Here is a 14,812-nt window from a genome sequence, read left to right on the forward strand (position 1 = left end):
TTATCCACGAGTGTGTGCTTGCATGCTAAAAAGCTGGTCTGTCTCTCTGCTGTGATGAAGAATGAGCGTGCCGAAATCGGATAGCTCAATGACCAGGCAAGATTGCTGTTTTCTGAAATTACATCTCATGCTCTCAAAACTCCACACTAAACACAACTTGTCCATCTCTCCCAATCCTCCCCAGAGATTAATTGCAAAATAAGCCATGTGCTCAAAATGAAATGAAACTCAGCATCCAAATGAGACACCCACACCACAATTGAACCAATTGGTTTTAGTGATGGGCAATTTCACACTAATGAGAGAACTCCACAGTGGTAGAATAACCATCTCTGGGACCTCTGGTATATCTTAACTCAAACGCCTGTGGTTCCAGCAAGGCACTTGTTGCAATACTAAACACAATGGTTTAGACTGTATATAGTGCAAAAGAAAAAAACATAGAGCATCTGGATAGACTTGAGGAAGGAACTAAAAGTGGACTAAAATTTCTGAACCAGTGATTCCTTGAAAGGCCTTTGTTCTGAAAAGGGCTAAGTTGCTTGACAACTCAGTTCTTGTCTGGCATTAGGTATACCAAAAGCCAAAGAAATTGCCTGAAGTTTCTGCATTCCATCTCAAGTGGTCCAATAATTGCAAAGTTGGTTGCTTGACCAATTTTTTTTTTTTTTTTTTTTTAAATTATTAGCTCTATGTATCGGCATTGCAAAACCACTGTTTGTTTTTTTATTTTCATTTTACTTGCTTTAACGATGGCATTTTTTGTGTCATGACATGCAACAAATTTTGGTTATACAGCTGTTCATGGAAACCTCAATATCTTGGCTCAGGATGGGCCTAGCTCCTTGGAACAAAACCTGATCTCTAGAGCACATTACATGGACATATACAGTGCTGTGAAATAATATTTGCCCCATCCTGATTTCTCCTGTTCTCATATTAAATAGTTTTAGATGTTCAAATGAAATACAACACAAAACAAAGGCAACCTGAATAAAAACACAATACAGTTTATTATTATTATTATTATTATTATTATTATTATTATTATTATTATTATTACTATTATTATTATTATTATTATTTAAAATGCTATCCAACACCTATCACCTATGGGAAAAACTAACTGCCCCCTTAAACTTAAAATCTGGTTGTGCCACTTTTAGCAGCAATACCTGCATAGATTTGGGGAATTATTAACTACGCGGGCAAATACATTTTCACACCGGCCCAGTTTGTATTAGATAGCTTTTTTGCTTCAATAAATAACATTATCATTTAAATACTGTTTTTTTGTGCTTACTCAGGTTGCCTTTTGTTTTTATCTTAGATTTGTTTTCATTTCTGAAACTATTTAGTATGAGATACACAAAAACAGAAGAAATCAAGGGCTGTAAAAGCAGACTTACACACAGTAATGACTATGTGAATTCAGCCATGACTGGGAGGATTGGGAACCTCCCACAGCCTTCACATCGAGATGTTAGATGCCTCACTGAGGTTAGTGTCTTTCTGGTCTACACCTACTAAGGTTAAACAAATCTCCAGTTCATGCTGATGCTTCGACGGTGGCTCTCAATTAAGAGTCCGATATCTGCAGAGCTCTAACGTCATTTAACCAAATACATTTCCCAGCTCATTGAACCTCTACGCTCACTTAAACTGGGTACAGCTAAACTACATTAAATGTTTTTTTTTATGTCTATCACCTCACGGCCTCTCTGAGGAGCCGATATGTTCTCGCACTTGATCCAAAAGTGATTTTACATATTTCCACTCTGTAGGTGACATTTAAGCTGCAATGTTTTGGAAAAACACGTCCGGAGAGAAAAGGCATGTAAGGTGAATTTATTGTTTGGAAAACATGATGGTAAAGGGCAATAAGGTGATTTTCATTAAGCACTATTAATCACGATTTACAAAATGGAATTTGACGTAAATCCTACTTTAAGCCTCTAACAGCTGTCTGTATTTGAAATGTGGATAGATGAATCCACAAGAGAAGGAGAAATAGAAAATTCTGTATGAAAATTCATTTGGTAAAATTCACTCTAGAGTTTTTAAAGTAAATCTGTATTTATCTGACAGGTGCCTATATTTATAACGACTCCTATTTTTTATTACCATTATGCAGATTATTAAAGAATGATGTGAAAAAACATTTTGGTACATAATCATCTGTTCCTCCTTGGTAACTGCTTTATCCTGGTCAGGGTCATGACCCGGAGCCTATCCTGGGAACACTGGGTGTGAGTTGAGAGTACATCCTGGATAGGATGCCAGATGGGTGGCAGGAAACCAGAGGAAAGATTTATATTAGCTGATTTGGTGACTGACAGTTGAGACAGAATATTACTGAGGATTAAGCATCTTACTGAAGGTCCCAACCATGGTGGCTTGGTGGTGCAGGGATTTGAACCCACAACCTTCTGGGCAGTAGCCCAAAGCCTTAACCACTTCTCCACAGATAATAACCAAAGTTCTGGGGACCCTAGATCTATGAGACAGCAATGTTACCTCTTATACATTGAAACGTGCAGCCTTATTCGAGGAGTTGACATAATTTCCACTGAAACCGGAAATCAAGGCGGGACTTATCCAGTGGCCCCTACCCCTTTTAAAATCGCCAATAGTGTGTGGCTTACCTCACAGCCTTGACTAAGCCGTACTTGACAATATGTACCATGGACAGAAAATCTGATGAGACTGAGGTGCAGAACGAGGTCATCAAAACTATTGAATCTTACTGCTGGTATAGAGAGACTGTAAATTTTAAATGCATGTGTCTTCTAAATGTAAATTGTGTCATTGTTTTTGTGTCACAGTAGCTTATAGATAAGCTTAAGGCTAACTTTTGATCAATTTTGATGTCATGGGGAAGAACTTCAAATGTGCAACATGACCACAATCGAACTGATTAAAGCTGGAGCCATCTTATGTTAACCCTTTAAATTTGTGTGAATTCGCAATCCTTAGTGTTCAATCTCTGCTCAGGTTTTCCGCAAGGATTTCCCTAGTAGTAAATCATGTATAAAAGCAGACTCTAAAAAAAAAAGAGCCAATAATTTATAAGACATTTATTGTAGCAAGGGAACAAATTCTTGGTAAAGCTTCATCGACCCTACTAAATCAAACTCCCTTCTGAGGTCCTCTAAAGACAAGTCTTCCTTAACCTCAAACGCTGATATTCTGAAAAAAGAGAAATGGGTTGAGAGGAAGGAACGTGAGAGTGGAGAGAAAGACATATTAAGTGACAGGCTGATGCAATAAGAAGTGTTCAATGTAAAGGGATTTTGAAATGGGTAAAGTGGAAGACTGGCAGCTCTTACCTTTTAAAATCCTCTGTAAGGGGCACTTCACATAAAACCCTCATCATCTTCTCTTTGCACCGTTTGCCTGACGAGTCGACATCAACTTTCACTGTCCTCTGAAGGTGGATATATTCCTTTAGGGGAGGATTTAGAGTTGTCATTTAATTATATCTTTTACTGACCTAAAGGAAATGAATATACTAATAAGACGTAATTGGAAATTGGGCTGGGTAAAGAAAAATAAGCACATATCATATGAGCCAAGATATGTTTGGTGTCTGATGTTTTCTTATTTAGTTTTGCACTTGAACAGCAAAGCTAATAAAACTAAGGGAAGTTGATCTCTTCCAAAATCATTTCCAATAACAAAGGCTTCCTTCTATCCTTACATGCATGCTTTGTAAGCTACTTTATCTATTTTAAATAAATAACTTTGTAAAATGACAGGGATAGTTTGTATTCATACATTTTAAACAATATTATCATTCTTATCATTTCCAGCTTTCTGGTATGATTCTACCTTCATGTTTTCAGAGTTGGGGCCGAGGGAACGAACAATACCAAACCGTGCCGAGTAAAAAAGCGAATCTGGTTGTCCAAGATGGCCATCCACATACCATCACAGTGTTATCAGTTACAGTGTTTTGTTCTTGTTTATAGATTACCGTAAGTCTCATGGAGTCCTAAACCATTTTAAGGAAAAGACTGTATTAGTATTAGTGTAGATCCTGTAAAAAAAAAAAAAAAAAAGAAAACTCAAGAAGAAAACATCAGCCACCAAACATGAATAATCTAATCTGTTTTACAAGTAACGCTGAGGTTTTGGTCGCATCTCAAGGTGCGTCTCAACCAGCTCCCTAGTTCAGTAGTCAGGGCACTGATCAGGGATTCGGCCATTTTAAGGGCTGTCTCAATGTCAAAATCTTTCTGGTGCACTGAAACTTTGTGCCCTTACTGGAAATGATGTCATATTTTCTGAAGCCTCTCAGCTCGGAAAAAAATGGCGGACAAACTCTCAGCCAAAGTCCGGCTACAAACGTAAGTAGCTTGTTATCGTTGTTGTAGCTCTCAAATGATTACTTACGTTAGCGATTTTTTACTTTATTTGACATTCAATATATGTAGTCATATCGCCGGAAACTGAGTCATCAGTGTCCCAGTGTGTAGTGAGCCAGGGTCCTTACCAGTGTCCGAAGTTGTGTACATGATATACCGATTCACGACCGAGGGAGCTGATTGAGACGCACCCTCAGGCCAGGAACCAATAAACTTGCCATTAATCTCTCATTAATACCTTAATGCTTTCCTTTGTGCCTTGCAGTAAAATCAAAATCGGCCTTCCCACAAACAGTCTCCCCATCAAACCCAACTCTGAAGTCCACTTTTCAATCAGTTTGATATATTTAGCTTTAGACCGCATATGATCTAAATGCAGCAACGCCATCCAGGTGTCCTCTGCTTTACTATCTGCTGTATTTGAGCAGTCTCCTGGGATGTTTGGGGTTGTAATCAGGCCGGTGAAATGGTGCTGAAGCCACGTCACTAGGTGGTGAACCATGGGCTCAGGTGGAAGGGTGTGAGCTTCACTGAGCATCGCTCTCTTCAGCTCGTGGCAATGGTTCCTCGAGAAATCGCTGGAGGTGACGCTGATATCAGGAGGGATGTGAGGGTATAGAGGAGGGAGATGGAACGTGAGGTTCAGGGTTTTTCTCCCGCTGTCTGTGTCTATCGCAGTGCAGATGCTGTACACAAGTCCTGTCTGAGCTGTGTTTAAAGAACAGATTCACGTTGCATTAGAAAAGATTGACAGTTTCTTGCAGGACAGTATTAAACGTTAGTTCAGCCAAAAATCTGTCCTCAATTACTCACCAACATGTTCCACACTTGCTAAGACTTTCATTCATATCGCTTCATAAAGTCGGGGTTAAACCACTGGGGTCACATGGATTACTTTTACGATACCTTTATTCATTTTTTAGAGCTTGAAAGTTTTGGTTACATGGACTGTAAACAGGGGGATAGAAATCACCCAAGTTTCATTAAAAATATCTTCATTTGTGTTCTGAAGATGAACAAAAATCTTACGTGTTTGGAACAATATGAGGGTGAGTAACTGATGACAGTTTTTTAATTTTTAGGTGAACTATTGCTTTAACATAACAGATTCATGGTATTTATTCCACAGCACTAATCTGATCGGCCAGGATGTGATGATTATTTCTCTATAACGTCTGCTCTGACAATTGTTCACAGGTTTATATTAATACGCTTGTTCTAATCCATTATCATTTCTATGAATAACTTACACATTGACCTCTATGGCAGACACTCCACATAAACTGATCAAGGAACATGTGTAATTGTTTATATCATCAGATTTTTCTGTATGGAGACATTCATTTTGTCTTTTTGGAATGATTCTCCAGTGTCAAGTTTCCAACAAGAGGAAGTTTTCAGGACAGGAGGCTTTGCTGATTCTTGGTAACATTTTTTTGTTTGTTTGTTTATTGGGGGTGCACGGTGGCTTAGTGATTAGTACGTTCACGGGTTCAATTCCCTCCACGGCCTGGTGTGTGCGTGGAGTTTGCATGTTCTCCCTGTGCTGCGGGGGTTTCCTCTGGTACTCTGGTTTACTCCTCCAGTCCAAAGACATGCATGGTAGGCTGATTGGCATGTCCAAAGTGTCTGTAACATATTAATGAGTGTGTGAATGTGAATGTGTATGTGATTGTGCCCTGTGATGGATTGGCACCCTGTCCAGGGTGTACCCCCGCCTTGTGCCCCATTCCCCCTGGGAAAGGCTCCAGGTTCCCTATGACCCTGAAGGATAAGTGGTATAGAAAATGGATGGATGTTTTGTTTTTGTCGTATTAACTTGAAGAAAGAGAAAAAGGAGAGACTGATGAGGAAATATTGCCACTAGAACGTAACTTATAGGAGGAACTCACTTGTTCTGCAGATGTTCAAGAAAAGTATATATAACTATAAATGGTTAAAAGGTATGTCATTCTTTAATTTTAATTTAGGACTTGCTGTTGTTGATTATTGTCCTATAATTGCACGCCTCAAAATGATTATTTTTCAGCAATAGACAGTTATGTTCTTATTCCAAGTTCATTCTTTCAACATTGAATTACATGGATAATCTGTATAACTATACCCTAGCTCTGTAGCCAGCTAGAGTATAACTAGATAACGTTAATCCTCATTACCCTCACCTGATTCCTCAATCAACTTAAATTCGTCTTTTCCGCAGAAAATTGCAGACAGAACTGACATTTCATCCAGCGCTTCTTCAGACATCTTTGGTGCGTAAATGCAAAAATATGTACTAAAGTTCACTAGCTGGTTAGCATTATGTTCCCACACCTGTATTCATACCAATCCCGCCTTCTCCTCTGTGATTGGCTAGTACTTCTTCTACACGGGCGTGCTGATTGGAAGTTGTTCGCGTTACCACAGCAACCACAGAACACGAAGATATCTGAGAGCTGTTTATAAAGTAACGTCTTTCGCCGGATTAATCAGATGAATTATCTTTTTTTTATTTTACATATTTTTACAGGAATTAATGGATTAATAAAAGAAAGACCTGATAATGAATCAGGGACTGCTTGTGAATGTTAACTACTGACCAATCCTAGTATAGGAGGCTGGGACTGTACGAATACGGGTGGGTAAAAAATAACGAGTCGGTGTGTGATTGTACGCAGAAGTTTGCTTCGGTGTTGCAACACTGACTCCCTAAACTCAGTTCCGGTCTAGAGACTATATATTTTTTTTATTATTATTTTAACATAATGTAGAATAAATGTATGATCTATTGAACACAAATGAACTCTTTTAATATGGAGTATAAGCCTTAATGAAGTCTACTTTCATTAGAAACAGATAGCAATAAGTACAAGCTGTGGAAATTGCGCATAGACATTCACCAAAGTGCCATTTTGATGGTTGGAATTTAGAATTTCCTAAAAACATAAAAGCGCAACATTTGCAGAAAAATTAAGATGTTAGTTATTGAACATACATTGTCCTTCATACAGTGGGGAAACAAATCATATTACAGATTACAGGATATCAGTTTGGAAGTTGAAATTTATCCAACCCAGGATAAGTGTTTAGAATTATGGTGAAGATACTAGGCTTTTCATGCTTAAGCAAAAAGGAAAACACCTTTAATTATTATAGAACTCCTGTGCATATAATTACTTCAATCACTAATTACATTCCTATTAAAAAAGAATAACGATAAAAAGTAATCACGTGATCTGTGATGTGATATGATACTGTATAATTCACTCTCAACAGCTTTAGCCCTGTGTTAGCATTCTACTACACTATAATTCTTACAGACAGCTTATTAAACTGTGATATAAATTGACATTTGACCAGATTTCACTAATACTTGTTTGCATGTCTAATATTTACAGCCCATACTAATAATCATCATTAGTACAGGACATTTGGGTGTGTGTGCAATGCAACAGTACAGTATCTTCATTAAACACAGCACTTCCTGTTAGAGTAAGCTAAACAAGCCCAAATAATCACCAATAAATATGTATGAATATAAGTCTCCTATATTCCCGTAGAGCAGCACAGGTTCATGGCGAGGTCCATCTCCACCACGCCACCTTCATGCGATCCCAAACGGCTCCTAAAGAATCAAACGCTGGACGGACATCTAAGATGGTGTGACTCGACTTCTGACCTCCATCGTAGTAGTCGATCACATAGCGCACCTCTTTCCCACACCGGTCCACAATCCAGTCGTGTCTGTCAAATGGCAACTCGTGCCTGCAGCAAGAGGGAGACCAAAGAAGAGCAAAAATAAATAAATAATAAATATCAGTAGATCTTTCTATGTATTTTGTGGCAGTGGGGGTTCAGAGGTTAAAGCCATAGTTCAGCCAAAAACGATGAAAATTCTGTCATCGATTATTCACCCTCATGTCACTCTTATACTGTGGTGCAACCTCTTTTGAAAAAGCCCAATCTGGATCCGACAGTACAAAATAATTATCGACTCCTTGCTAAACTGTCCTATTTATCAAAAATCCTAGAGAAGGTTATTTATCTTCAGCTCTCTTCTTTTGTTTACATGGAAATGGTATATTGGATAAATTGCAGTCTGGGTTTAGTGCACAACGTGGCACAGAGTCGGTTCTCCTTAAAAAGTGTATAACGGGAAATTGTGCAATTCTACTCCTTCTTGATCTTAGTGCCGCCTTCGACACTACTGATAATGAAATTTTGTTAGAGCGTTTAAGACAGTGGGCAGGAATTCAAGGAATTGCCCTTGAATGGTTTTCCTCTTATCTTAAAGGGAGATCTTTCTCTGTAGAATTGGATAATGTTTCTTTCTCCTCTGCACCCATTTCCAGTGGAGTTCCACAAGGCTCCAACCTGGGCCCAGTTTTATTTCCTTTATATATGCTTCCTTTGGCCCATATTTGTCAAAAACACCATATATCTTTGCATTGTTATATTGAAGATACTCAGCTTTATCTCCCTTTAAATCCAGGGGACTATTCTGTTTTACATTCACTCTTTTACTGTTTTAATGATATTAAAAAATAGATGACAATTTTCTTCACCTTAATGAATCATTTTCTTCACCTTAATGATTCAAAAACTGAAGTGGTAGTGTTCAGTTCCCCTAATTCTACTAAATCTATAATGAACTAGGCCCTCTTGCATTGAAATTACACAATCAGGCAAGGATTCATGGTATGATTTTTTATTCCGATTTAAAGTTTGATTGCATATAAATTCGGTGGTAAGAAGTGGCTTTGTTCTAATAAGGGCTATGGTGAAATTGAAACCTGTTTTGTGTTTCAAGGACCTGGAGGTTGTTATACATGCTTTTATTTCTTCCAGATTGGATTACTGTAATTCATTTTATTATGGTATTTCTCATGCCTCATTATCACGTCTACAGTTAGACCAAAATGCATCTAGGCATTTGACTGGGATTAGGAAACATCCTAGTATATCACGTGTGTTGGCATCTCTCCACTGGCTCCCAGTTAAATTCAGAATTCAATATAAGGTTTTATTATTTGGTTTTTAAGGTTCTAAATGGCTTGACACCTCCCTGCATTGCAGAACTCCTTCAGCGATATACCCCTTCTAGACCTTTAAAGTCATCGCCGTGTTTCCATTTAATTATTCCCAAGTCTCGTTTAATATCAAAAGGAGATGGGGCTTTCTCTGTTGTGGTTTGCCTCTTCGTATTAGAGCCTGTACTAACCTTGATGCTTTTAAATCTTATTTGAAGATTTACCTCTTCTCTCTTGCTTTTGACTGTTTTTAGTGTGTTTAACTATATTATCTGTTTCATATTGCTTGGTCCTTGGCATATAAAGCACTTTGGTCAAAGTGTTGTTTTTAAATGTGCTATAGAAATAAATGTTGTAATGTTGTTGTGTTGTTCCAAACCCATAAGACTTCGTTCATCTTCGCAAGACAAATGAATGACTGTTTACAGTCCTGTAACCAAAACTTTCAAGCTCCAAAAGTTATCCATGTGACTCCAGTGGTTTCAACCCAATTTTATGAAGCGATACGAATTCTTTGTGTGTGCAAGAAAAAGGTCTTTATTCATAAAATATCTTCACTTCCACATAGATCTCCGAGGCACGTTCTCGAGAGAACCACGACGCATGCGTGTTGTGTTGACATGAGAGCAGGCAAAAAAATGCAAATCCTCCTCTATGTTGAAATCTGCAGTCATCTTTGTTACAAAAGTTGTTCTGTGTGACTCAGTTTGTCCCTCAGGCGACCCTCTTCCTCTGCTGTAAACAACTTCCCGGTCCCGTTGTATGATGAGAGCGTCTTATGGGTTTGGAATGACATGAGGGTGTGTAAATAATGACAGAATGTTCATTTCTGGGTGAACTATCGCTTTAAGGTTCTGACTGGAAGTTCAAATCTCAAGACTGTCAAAAAGCAATGTAGGAGAAGAATCCTAACTTTTATGGTTCTTTCATACCTAATTAGTCTGTTTCATGAGTCTGAATCAGAGTGAAATTGATACAGTTGGTCCATTTACTGCAGATAATTAAAACAAAGCAAAAAAAGCAAAAGAAACTGTTGGCTAAGGGGCATGTAGGGTTGAAAACATACTCATAAAACTCTATCATTCTATGGAAATAGGAGGAAATGGAGAAACAAACAGAGTGCAAAGAAATTGAGATCACAAAAATTTACCTAAGCACAGAGAACTAGATGCTAAATAAATGACTTTCTAATTATATTAATTACTATTTGTTTGTGCATCACATCCAGTATTTATTTGCTTTTGACTTTTTTTTTCCAGTCTAAATATGCAGAACACAAGGTATTTCTGCAGTGCTACAGCTCTGTCCTTTGATTAGATTTACTAGATTACTTACAGATTATTTACAGATTAGACTATTACAATCGGAAAGCAATCGTGCATTTCCATTCTCTGTGTTTTTTTATGTACTGGGATTGAAACTCACCCCATCCAGTACCGAAAGCGGGCTCTCGGAGTAAAGTCTTTCGCTTTGCCTCCAAACCTTTTAAGAGCAGGTCCACATGGACACTCCCTTTAGACGACACAGACAAGTCACAACTGATCAATAACCAAACATCATGACTTTAGAAATAATATTAATCAAAAAGTTTCACTTGACGCACTTAGAATGGAGAGCTTCCCATCTCAGGATCTCCTTCCACGCCTGCTCGTTGTTCTGGTTGTGAATCGAAATGATGTTCGTCATGTCTTTTTGAGAGATGTCTTGCTTCTTCCAGAGCCACCTGGTGGGGACAGTTCAGGTAAAGTATAGCCGTTTAATGACGAGATCAACTGCATTCCCATAATTAAAACTTCTGCAAACAAGAAGCTTGGTTAGGAGTATTTAATACTCACCCTTTCCTCAGCATGGCGTTCCAGAACATCTGCTCGGAGGGATAAACCCAGTTCTGGTCCGATCCTGAACGAGGGATGTGTGACTCTTCTCGCAGCACAGACAGAGAAAAGGGCTGGCCGGGAGAAGGCTGCTGGTTGGGTGGAGGCATCTGAAATCAAGAGGAAAATCATAAAGTCATACAGCAGCTACACTGAGAGTACAGTCTGCTTTCTTCTCTCCTCTATTGCCAGTGTTTCCGTTCTACGTTTTACTATAATATGAGCAAACGTCTATTCTACACATATTATACTCGATTCCGCTGCTGATGACAGTTTATCATTCATCAGTAACCACTTTATGAGTAAATAAATGAATGAATAATTATCGAACCATGTTGGCAGGGTTGATGTCAGACGATGTATGTTTGCTTCCTCTAGCTCCTGTCACAGGACATTGCACAAACTCGTAGGCTCGGTCCTGATGTGCTGGCCCATCTGGTACACTCTTGGGTTGTTCTGTAGTGGATGCATGGTGCATGGGGCAATCGGCCGGAGGAGCGGCTAAACACAAAGACATGAACAAACACAGACGATTGAGCAAAAATCACATTACTTCCCACATTAGCTCCCAAATGTTGCGTATGTGGTTTGCTTAATATGACATATTTATCTACGAAAATAGTCAAAAGGACACAGCAGTGCTAAAAACAGTCCTAGTGGCTATATTGAAGATGAATATTGCAGTATTGGCTGTACTGAACCTCATTAAATAAGGTCAGGACACACAAAAAATTAATCTGTTTACACAACTGCCACAGCAACAACATAATGTTTGTGGATTTTCCAAAGTTTGCAAAAACCAGACAAATGAGCCATATAAATGTATTACTCATAATCACCTCTTTTGGCGTCCTGGTGCATGGGACAGCCCGGAGGCGGAGCTCGGCTTTCGTCAGACATAATAACAGCCTCCGCTGCGACTGTGCCGAAGGGACTGGACATCACGTCTGTTAGGAGATGGACAATGTGAACGCTGTCACAGTATATAAACACTATCAAACCACATCCAGGGCACAATAAATCACAATACTTATCTTGATAATAATAATAATAATAATAATAATAATAATAATAATAATAATAATAATAATCTTTAATTTAAAAGACACTTTACAACAGCAATACAATAATACATAAACAATGAACAATCATGGACAAACACAAAGTCAAAAACAATGAGCAATCAAACAAAAAATGAAAAACAGAGTACAGGTAGTACAGTCAGTGAGAGCAAAATGCATAGCAACACATCAGGACAAATAACACTGAGAAAACAGATACGTTTTAAGTTGAGATTTGAACTCGGAGATGGATGTGATGCACTGAAGAGTCAGAGGGAGTGAATTCCAGATCTCGGGCGCTACAACACTGAAAGACCTGCCACCCATCGTAGAGAGACAAAATATAGGGACAGAGAGGATTCTGAACCCAGAGGACCTGAGAGAGCGGGTCGGGTTGTAGGGGAGAAGCAGTTCACGAAGACATGAAACCGTGAACTGATTTAAATGTAAGCAGGATTATTTTATATTTAATGTGAAACAAAACCAGGAGCCAATGCAGTTCAGACAGGATAGGAGTAATGCAAGCTGAGCGCTTGGTATGTGCATCTTGGCGAGATCGAGATCACAGAAACCTGCAATATCAAAACAAAGCCAGAATGTATTTCTTAGCGTGTGAGCATTCTAAATATTTTAGAGATATTTTAACAGTATTAGTGCTGTGAGTTTTTAACTGTAACTCATCATCACATCATTTTATTTGTGTTTGTTAAACAGCCACAAAACTGCAAAAACTCGAAGATGTAGACAAGACAAGACACAACGAGACTGGAACAGGACCAGGACAGGACAAGACCGGACCAGGACCAGGACTAGACCGGACCAGGACAAGATCAGACCGGGACCAGGACCAAGACAAGACCGGACACGGACCAGGACAAGACCAGAACAGGATAAGACCAGAACAGGACAAGACCAGGACAAGACCAGGACAAGACCTAAACAGGACAAGACCGGAACAGGACCAAGACAAGACAAGCCCGGAACAGGACCAGGACCAAGACAAGACCAGACATGGACCAGGACCAGGACAAGACCGGAATAAGACAAGACCAGACCAGGACAAGACCTAAACAGGACAAGACCGGAACAGGACCAAGACAAGACAAGACCGGAACAGGACCAAGACAAGACAAGACAAGACAAGACTGGAACAGGACCAAGACAAGACAAGACAAGACCGGAACAGGACCAAGACAAGACAAGACCGGAACAGGACCAAGACAAGACAAGACAAGACCGGAACAGGACCAAGACAAGACCGGAACAGGACCAGGACCGGACCGGACAGGACAGGACAGGACAGGACAGGACAGGACGGACCAGGACAGACAGATGTCAAAACCCTTGTCCTGGCAGCTACAACAGTTAACACAACAGCAAAAGGGCAAGTAAACAGATGTGATATTTGAATGATTTGTCTTGTGACCTTTCAGAAAATATATATTATAAATAAACAGCAGCCTGCGATGATACAGATCTGAGACTCAAACGGACAATCTGAGTTAAACCTTCAGAGTAAATACCCCTCCAGTGTGCACATATTTTTAATAGCTGATAATAAATGCTTTTCTTGACTTTAACCATATCATAATGATTTATAAACAATACAACCTACACTGTGCCTTTCACATTAATAAAAAATAATCAATAAAATAACCGTTACCTGATTGTAACTCTGTAACTCGTGTCAGCTTTGTATTATAATGCGTTTTAATTGTTAAATTCCGATAAAAAACATTCCCAAGCTCTTTTCAAAGTCAAACCCGGTGCGATACCCAACATACAACGTGAACCGGCTTCTTCTTTGGGTTCAGTGTTGAAGCACAAATGGCTCTGTGGGTTTTTTATCGCCACCTGCTGGCTGGAAGATGAACAGCACTAAAATTATACACCACCGTTTTCCCAACTCTAGAACACCAGAGAGCAGAGCTTCACTGTAATTGTCTTTTATTAAATACAACTGAAGATATACTAGTTATCTGCTTATCTCTCCTCAATTTTACAGAAATGTTACAGAAAATGCATTATGCAGATCAATGTGATTGTTGTTTCACTGTGTGATGTGTGTCAGTTCTCATTTTGCAGCACTACTGAATTTCACAAGCTGCATGGATCTCAGAAGCAGAAAGCTCCAGCTACCTATCTAAAATACAGGGTAAAGAACAAACCCTGAATTCTGGTCCTTTTCTATGTACCTGTGTTATTCATGTTCTTCTCCAGCTTGTCAAAAGCATTATGCATGAGCCGGATTGTGTTAGCAGACTAGCTAAAACAGAGAGCAATAAATATTTATACAGGGTCCCAATGACTCACTCATTACCCAATATAAGCAAGTTTGAAATACAAAAACTCAGAGAGACACATAAACAACCCTTGCTATCACGGGTTTGCTGGGTCAACAAGTGGGTTAAGACATAAACTCCACTATGAGGATAAATGGGCTGACAATCATTCACTATAGCTTCCAACTAAATTAGAAGAAAAAAAAAAAGTCTTACCTG

General features: G+C 39.0%; 2 protein-coding genes across 3 annotated transcripts; both read right to left on the reverse strand.

Annotated features, from left to right (window-relative positions):
• Window positions 1–3,062: 3,062 nt before the first annotated feature.
• Window positions 3,063–6,717, reverse strand: rwdd3 (RWD domain containing 3). Its single transcript, XM_017491756.3, has 4 exons — window positions 6,530–6,717; window positions 4,606–5,075; window positions 3,330–3,445; window positions 3,063–3,189 (listed from the first exon to the last, which is right to left on the reverse strand). The coding sequence occupies exons 1-4, from the start codon at window positions 6,612–6,614 to the stop codon at window positions 3,078–3,080; spliced, it is 783 nt and encodes a 260-aa protein (XP_017347245.1). The 5' UTR covers window positions 6,615–6,717; the 3' UTR covers window positions 3,063–3,077.
• Window positions 6,718–7,134: 417 nt separating this feature from the next.
• LOC108278403 (holocytochrome c-type synthase) lies at window positions 7,135–14,133 on the reverse strand. 2 transcript variants are annotated; one of them, XM_017491754.3, is made up of 7 exons: window positions 13,975–14,133; window positions 12,090–12,197; window positions 11,582–11,751; window positions 11,212–11,360; window positions 10,980–11,099; window positions 10,802–10,888; window positions 7,135–8,111 (listed from the first exon to the last, which is right to left on the reverse strand). In XM_017491754.3, the coding sequence occupies exons 2-7, from the start codon at window positions 12,190–12,192 to the stop codon at window positions 7,919–7,921; spliced, it is 822 nt and encodes a 273-aa protein (XP_017347243.1). In that variant the 5' UTR covers window positions 12,193–12,197; window positions 13,975–14,133; the 3' UTR covers window positions 7,135–7,918. The 2 variants fall into 2 exon arrangements, with proteins under 2 accessions (XP_017347243.1, XP_017347244.1); XM_017491755.3 differs by having other exon boundaries at window positions 12,090–12,223; window positions 13,975–14,123.
• Window positions 14,134–14,812: the final 679 nt, after the last annotated feature.

This window comes from Ictalurus punctatus, chromosome 17 (genome assembly GCF_001660625.3).
Source record: "Ictalurus punctatus breed USDA103 chromosome 17, Coco_2.0, whole genome shotgun sequence".
Lineage (NCBI taxonomy): Eukaryota > Metazoa > Chordata > Actinopteri > Siluriformes > Ictaluridae > Ictalurus > Ictalurus punctatus.